The sequence below is a fragment of the Dipodomys spectabilis genome, unplaced genomic scaffold (genome assembly GCF_019054845.1).
Source record: "Dipodomys spectabilis isolate Male_0828 unplaced genomic scaffold, ASM1905484v1 ptg000069l, whole genome shotgun sequence".
Taxonomy (NCBI): Eukaryota; Metazoa; Chordata; class Mammalia; order Rodentia; family Heteromyidae; genus Dipodomys; species Dipodomys spectabilis.
Window position 1 is genome coordinate 3,162,183 of NW_024870746.1, and position 8,049 is coordinate 3,170,231.

General features: G+C 44.0%; 2 protein-coding genes across 2 annotated transcripts; one reads left to right on the forward strand and one right to left on the reverse strand.

The window, feature by feature from the left end:
• Positions 1–1,016: 1,016 nt before the first annotated feature.
• On the forward strand, positions 1,017–1,955 carry LOC122109723 (olfactory receptor 6N1). Its single transcript, XM_042682301.1, has one exon. It carries the CDS (start codon positions 1,017–1,019, stop codon positions 1,953–1,955), a length of 939 nt encoding a protein of 312 aa, XP_042538235.1.
• Positions 1,956–7,086: 5,131 nt separating this feature from the next.
• Positions 7,087–8,049, reverse strand: LOC122109655 (olfactory receptor 6K6). The gene has a single exon (XM_042682187.1). The coding sequence runs from the start codon at positions 8,032–8,034 to the stop codon at positions 7,087–7,089; it is 948 nt and encodes a 315-aa protein (XP_042538121.1). The 5' UTR covers positions 8,035–8,049.

Sequence of the window (8,049 nt, forward strand, 5' to 3'; positions counted from 1 at the left end):
AACTTGAATCCTTAGATCACAGCCTCCTGAATAAGTACTAAAACTCACATAAATTCCATTAAGCAAAGTAATTGGATTATGGGATGGAAAGTAAATCCTCATATGGGCTATGATATCCAAGAAAAGCCTTTCAGGTTGAATGAGAAGGGTAGGTGTCCTGAAGGAGGCCACCTGTAAGGTAAAATAAATAGGTAGGTTTAATTAGGTAGCCAATGAAGAGAATACCAGACAGTATTCAGGCAGAAAGAGAAGTTTTATTACTCAAACTACTGTCCCAGAGGGGAGAGCACATGGCTGAAAGGTCCAGAGGGCTGTTTTGCCAGGTCTGAACTAGGGAAAGGAGGACTGGGGGGCGGGGGAGTGTGGAGGAGTGGCCAGATAAGGAAGATGTGGCACCACCAGATGCAGATGTGACTTCAGGGCCTGGGACCCTCCCTCTGTCAGATGGGGGGCAAGATGGGGCTGCCCAGGATGTAACCTCAGAGGAGAGAGAGGTGACTGCTTCCATGTGTGCCAGTTACCTAGGTGTCACAGGTACTGAGGAGACTTAGCCAAGAGGAGGGAAGAGTCTGCCCTGACTTTATACTCTGGAGGAATCTGGAGGGCTGGAATTGAAGTGTTTGACTCTCAAAGCATTTACTGGGAGGATTTTACTCAGGAGAGGCCAGGGAGACTTTAGCACTTTCAGAATATTCTCTTTTTTGTCAGTCGTGGGGCTTGGACTCTGGGCTTGGGCACTGTGCTTGTGCTCTTCAGCTCAAGGTGAGTGCTCTACCACTTGAGCCACAGCGCCACTTCAGGTTTTCTAGTGGTTTATTGGAGATAAGAGTCTCATGGACTTTTCCTGCCTAGGCTGGCTTTGAACTGCGATCCTCAGATCTCAGCCTCCTGAGTAGCTAGGATTACAGGTGTGAGCCACCGGTGCCAGGCCAGAATATTCTTGTTAGGATTTCTATGACTCCTTTTTCTTCCTGATGTTCCCATACTTCACCTTACAGGGACATGAATGGTGAGCCATGGACACTGGAAACTGGAGCCAGGTGACAGAATTTATCATTTTGGGCTTCCCCCACCTGCAAGGTGTGCAGACTTTCCTCTTCTTCTTACTACTTGTGGTGTACCTCACTACTGTATTTGGAAACCTGCTGATTTTCCTGGTGGTTCGCCTGGACTCCCGACTCCACACACCCATGTATCAGTTTGTCAGCATTCTCTCCTTCTTGGAGCTGGGCTACACAGCTGCCACCATCCCCAAGATGCTGGCAAACTTGCTCAGTGAGAAGAAAACCATTTCATTCTCCGGCTGCCTCCTGCAGATCTATTTCTTCCACTCTCTGGGGGCTACTGAGTGCTATCTCCTGACAGCTATGGCTTATGATAGGTATTTAGCCATCTGCAAGCCCCTCCACTATTCCACCCTCATGACCCCAACACTTTGTACCAAGATTGCTGTCGGATGTTGGTTGGGAGGCTTAGCTGGGCCTGTGGCTGAAATTTCCTTAGTGTCCCGCCTACCTTTCTGTGGCCCCAATCGTATTCAACATATCTTCTGTGATTTCCCTCCTGTGCTGAGCCTGGCTTGCACGGACACATCTACTAATGTCTTAGTGGATTTCATTATAAACTCCTGCAAGATTTTGGCCACTTTCCTACTAATCCTCAGCTCCTATGTGCAGATAATCTGCACAGTGCTCAGGATTCCCTCAGCGGCAGGCAAGAGGAAGGCCTTTTCCACATGTGCCTCTCATCTCACAGTGGTTCTCGTTTTCTATGGGAGCATCCTCTTCATGTACGTGCGGCTGAAGAAGAGCTACTCCCTGGACTATGACCGGGCCCTTGCAGTGGTCTACTCAGTGATTACCCCCTTCCTCAACCCCTTCATCTACAGCCTTCGTAACAAGGAGATCAAGATGGCCATGAAGAGGCAGCTAAAGCGAACATGGATCCTGGGCTGAGTGAAAGGAGGGGGCATCTCCAACGTGGGGTAAGGACAGAGTGGTTATGACTATCATCGGGGGTCACAGATGGGCAGTCACACATTCCCTGCTTTTCTGTATGGAATAGTGCAGCGAGGGAGAAAGCTGCTCAAGCTTTATGTTACAGCATTAGGTTTACTGTCTGCTGGGGTCACTTTTGGCTTGACATGGGAGACTGGAAAAAACACACCTTCTGGCACTGTGATAGACTGCAGAGAGCTCAGCGGTTTATATACAATACTAGGATTCTTGTCAACATTTTGTCTTACTTACACTGTGTGTATGTGGGTCTATATGTGTATGTGTGTGCAAATTATTTGCTTTAATATAAATCATTTGGCTATGTGCTACACAATATTTGTCAAATAAAATCAGAGCAAAAATAAATGATCTTTTCATGTATCACTTAATCATTCCATGTGGAAAACTGTAGCATATTAAAGAATGTGTTTTCTTAATTATATGGATTTAATTAGTCAGCTTTCAAGTACTTGATATTTAAAATATAAGTCAGTCTCTTTCAGTCTTAACTTCATCATTCCACAGCAATATATTTTAAGATTCTTTTGACAATATGGACAGACTTGTAAACCATAGTACACAGTGTCAGACATATAGATTTTGTTTCAAAAGTTATATTTATTTTTATTTATCTCATTTCATTCAGTTCCCTTATCATGATTCAAAGTCTTAGAACAACATCTGGAAACATACGAATGAACAAAATCACTTCCTAAGTCTTCTTTCTGGAAGAACAGGAGGAAACCAGTCAGAGGCACTTGTGGAAGGATGTGTTTGTCCTAGGTCTGTCCTGGTGAGATGCCTGAATTATTACCCCCAGTGGTCCTGATGTCCTATGCTCATATAAAGTACCAACATATAGTAGATGAGACATTGGCAGGAAACAAGATTGTTTTTGAGATTGAACTGCTTCTTCAATTTTGTCAATTTATTTTCTCTATCATATAAAAATATGTGAAAAATAAGCCTTTAAGAAGTCTTAAAAGTAAGTAAATAAGAAACTGGAGGATTTAATTATTAACCCTTATGTAGGACTGTTATGTATCTGAATATTTTTTGTGAGTAGAACACCCAAGCCTTGACTTATAAGAAGACTTTCATTTCTATAGAATTTTAGAAGATCCCCAAGCAATTTTATTTTGACCAACTAAAATATAACCAATGATCCATCTTTTTTTACTTTCAACTCAACACATAATTATGTAGAATTAATATTGTTTAAATGCTATCTATATGAAAATATGAACGATGTCTTTTACAAGCATAAAAAAAAATCTTATTATTCATATGGAATTATAAAAAACACTGAAGATGGGCTGGGAAGGTGGCTCAGTGGTAGAGCGCTTGCCTTGCATGCCTAAGGCCCTGGGTTCGATTCCTCAGCACCACATAAGCAAAAAAGAAAAAAGCCGGAAGTGGCACTGTAGCTCAAGTGGTAGAGTGCTAGCCTTGAGCTTAAGAGCTGAGGGACAGTGCCCAGGCCCAGAGTTCAGGCCCCACGACCGGACCCCCCCCCCAAAAAAAAAAACACTGAAGAGTTTTTTTTTTTGTCGGTTGTTGGGCTTGAACTCAGGACCTGGGCACTGTTCCTGAGGCTCTTTGTGCTGAAGGCTAGCACTTTACCACTTGAGTAACAACAACACTTCTGGTTTTTGAGTGGTTAATTGGAGATGAGTTTCATGGGGATTTTTTCTGCCTGGGCTGACTTCAAACTGTGATCCTCAGATATCAGCCTCTTGAGTAGCTAGGATTATAAGTGTGAGCCACCAGCACCCAGCAAATTTTCTTTTTTAAATCCAGAGCAAAAAGAACAAAACTAGAGGCATTACAATACCTGATTTCAAAACACACTACCTTCTCAGTGGTAAATTAGTATAGTCATTGTAGAAATAGTATGGAGATTTGAAAATTTACAAAAAAATAGAACTACCACAAAATGTAGCAATCTCATTAGTGGGAGTATATTACAAAGAAACTGAAGAATTAAGTGAAAGAAATAGTTGTAGCCTCACATTTATGGCAGAACTATTCACAACAGACAAAATATAAAATTACCCTAGGTATCTATCCATGCATGAAAGGGCAAAAAGAATATGAAAGAAATATACAGGGGATCTTATTCAGTATTATTCAGTACTTGGCCTAATTATTGAAACTGAGCATTTCATGCCTCTCATTTGAAAAAAAAAAAAGATCTTTTTCATAAGGTCGTTGTAATAACAAGTAAGAAAACACAAAGTCCTTAGCATAGCCTCCAATGTTACGAAACATGTTGATCTTATGAATATTGAAAAGCCCTCATGCTAGAAATGTTCTTGTAATTGCCTAACCCATCTGTTCCTAAATCCTACCCATAGTTAGAATTTTCTTGCAAGATTTCCAGAAATACAACTGCCTAGGTTTCACAGTTAGATTTTCTGTATAAATTCTGAAGATGACTCCATTTGGGGAATCACTGATCTAATCCAACCACATAATTATAGAATGGGAGAGTGAAGATTGTAAAATTAAATACACAGTACTAAAAATGGCACAATGTAACATCAAAGAAAGGTAGAGATTCTGGCCCTTGAATCTCCTGGTTCAGTAGTATTTCCACATCCCACAATAACCTAGGACTGGAAAAACCACAGAGGAAAGAGCCTGTCACTGGGCTGGGAAGGTGGCTCAGTGGTAGAGTGCTTGCCTTGCATGCATGAGGCCCTGGGTTCGATTCCTCAGTACCACATAAGCAAAAAGAAAAAAGCCGGAAGTGGCGCTGTGGCTCAAGTGGTAGAGCGCTAGCCTTGAGCTGAAGAGCTGAGGGACAGCGCCCAGGCCCAGAGTTCAGGCCCCACGACTGGACCAAAAAAATTTTAAAAAAAAGAAAGAGCCTGTCACTCCAGGATTCATTAGAAACTGCTAAGGTTCACAGTGGAAGCTTAACAACTGGGAAAACAATTATTTTAAGAAAAGAAATATGTTAGAAGCAGCTGCATAGATCCGGTGCACATGCACCCTGCCCCCGTGACCACGAGTGACCGGCTCCGGGGGACCCCCCTGAGAAGCCATAACCCCCTCTGGGGACCTCAGGACCCAATGGGAAGCACAGAGGCTAGGAGCCAAAGGGACCCAGGCCAGAAGGGAGGCGGGGCTGAGCCAGGTAGGCGGATGTTGCCAAAAGGAGATGGGGTGGGGGGCCAGAGAAGGGACCAGGAGGAAGCTAGGATCAAGCAGCCCGGGGATCACTTGCCAAGACCCGCGGCCACCGGGTCCCACTGCACGTGTAACGCCACCCAGCACCCCTCCGAGCAGGGATCCAGGAATGTGCCAGGAGTCCGCCCGGCCTCTGCCGACTGGGTGTGGACATAGGGTCCGTGTGCAATAGGGAGGAACGTCTTCTATTTTTGCTGCCCCTTCCCCACCTGTTTTGGGGAGAGGGAGAAGGTATTTTCAAGACAAAGCACAGGCACAAATAAAAACGGTAACATTGCCACTCCATGCCTTCAGCCAGCACAGGTGGGGCGTGGGTGGTGCTGTTTCTGGTTTCGGAAAGAAAAAAGAAAGTGTGTTCAACTTATTTTCTTTGACTTCTGGTAGATTAAGTAAAATTATGTATTCATTGGAGACTGAGAATGTGGTAGAGGATCTGAGGTTACATCCTGGTTCTGCTAGATGCCCTTAGGCAAATCGCCCATCTTCTTTGACCTTCAGTTTCAAATGCTACTTGATTTCTACACTTAATGTAATAGTGCTATCTGATAGATTAACTTCAGGATGTTTTAAATTCCATGATGAGTCACATAAATTAAAATACCTTAAATAGTAATGTGTGATGCAGAGGAAAGCAGACTCTTTGTGTAATTAAATCTGTACAACACCTTTGGGTCTAAAATCCTGTAACACACTATGTATATAGGTTCATTGCCAATTAACCATGATTGCTGAACTGAGTTTGTGTATGAACTAAGTCCAAAGCAGAGAAAACTTCTCCTTTGCATCAGAAAGCTCTTTATTTACATGGCATGTTGAATGGCAGGGGAAATTCATTGCTGTACAGGCAACAGGGGCAAAGTGGACAGTAGTGAGCTTCAGAACTATGTTATCTGTTGTCTCTTCTATTCTGCTTCGATCCTGCCCTGTGGTCTCACAAAGACCACAGGGCAGAAGGACAGAAGCCCAGCTGGTAGAACGACTATCTCTGCTCTCACCAGCTTGTTGGGGATAAAAACAGACTTTCCAGTTTTCATCAATATCCTGTAGCCAAAGTTGTAAAGTTCGTTTTCGACATAACGACTTGTACATCTCATTGTTGCAATGGGTCCACCTGTATCCCTATTTAAACGATTTGTTTTTTCCCTTCCCCTCCCCAAATTATACCAGCATCAAATACAGTGAAAGCAGGGGTTATATCATGGGGGAGGGACATACAAAGCAACAAAGAAATCATCTTATAAATATGTTAGATTAGAAACAATCGCATGAAAGAAAAAACATTTGAATACTTATCTTGGGGTTCATTTCACCTAACATCAACTTATCTGAACTTTGGTGGCGGGGGGTGGGTGGGGAGGAGATGGGGGGGTTGTGGGGAAGATTGGAAGGGATAGGAAGGGGAAACAAAAGAGGAGGCAACAATGCTTGATAAGAAATGTACTCATTATCTTGCCCATGTAAATGTAACTCCTTCATACAGTATTCTCATAATAAAAAAAATATCCTGTAGCCAGCAGCTGATCATTCATATTAATAACAGTAGAACAAGCCAGGCACCAGTGGCTCATGCTTATAATCCCAGCTACTCAGGAGGCTGAGATCTGAGGATCAGAGTTTCAAAGATAGCCTGAGCTGACAAATCCCAAGGGACTCTTGGTCTCCAATTAACCAGCAAAAAGCTGAAAATAGGGTGTGGCTCAAGTGGTAGCACCAGCTTTGAGCAAAAAAGCCAAGTGAGAGCACAAAGCCCTGTATTCAAGCACCAGTACCAGCCCCAGAAAATAAAAATAAACAAGAACAAGTTGTGATGGCAGTCTAAACAGAACATAATCATGGACAAGTAACAGCAAAGCTCTGAAATTTCAGAAGGCTAGTCTGTCTGCAGGATGGGGATCTATCTCCCAGCGCCCCTAGTCCCCCTTTGCTGGCTGAGAAGTCTCCCAATGGCATCTTTCATGTCCTTGTTTCTCAGGCTATAGATGATGGGGTTGAGAAAAGGAGCCAGGACAACAAAAGTGACAGCAATTGTTGTGTCCCAGAATACTGAGTATGTCGCTGAGAATCTCAAATACATGACAGCCACACTGCCAAAAAACAGCAAGAACACAGCCAGGTGGGCCGAACAAGTGGAAAAGGCCTTGCGCCGACTCTCCGAGGAGGGCATCCCCAGAATCACCATAATGATCCGGAGGTAGGACAGGGCGATTACCAGGAAGGAGGCCAGGATCTCCACAGCATGGATGGCATCCACAATGACCACCAGGGATGTGTCTGTGCAGGCCAAGCTCAGCACAGGGGTGAAGTCACAGAAGATCTGGTGGATCTGGTTGGAACCACAGAAGGGCAGAGTGGCAATCCATGCAATCTCAGGAAGCACAAGGAGAAAGCCACAGAGGCAGGATCCAGTTGTCAGCTGGATACAAAGTTTGGGAGTCATGATGGTGGGGTAATGGAGAGGATAGCAGATAGCAATGAACCTGTCAATGGCCATTGCTGTCAGGACACAGCCCTCTGTGATACCCAGTGAGTGGAAGAAGTACATCTGCAGGAGGCAGCCAGTCAGGGATATGGTCTTCTTTTCACTGATGAGGCTGGCGAGCATCTTGGGGATGGTGGTTGTGGTGTACCAGATCTCCAGGAAGGAGAGGACACTAATGAAGAAATACATGGGCGTGTGTAGGGCTACATCCAACTGGACAACAATGAATATCATTAAGTTCCCAGTTAGGATGAATGCATAGACGAGAAGCAAAGGGATGAATAATAAGAGACCACCTTCTTGCAGCTGTGGGAACATAGAGAAGAGGAACTCAGTCACCATCGTTTGATTCTCACTGGTCATCAACTGGGTCAGCTG

Coding starts and splice junctions, on each gene's coding strand:
- LOC122109655 (XM_042682187.1), bottom strand. CDS start 8,034: ATGACCAGTGAGAATCAAACGATGGTGACTGAGTTCCTCTTCTCTATG.
- LOC122109723 (XM_042682301.1), top strand. CDS start 1,017: ATGGACACTGGAAACTGGAGCCAGGTGACAGAATTTATCATTTTGGGC.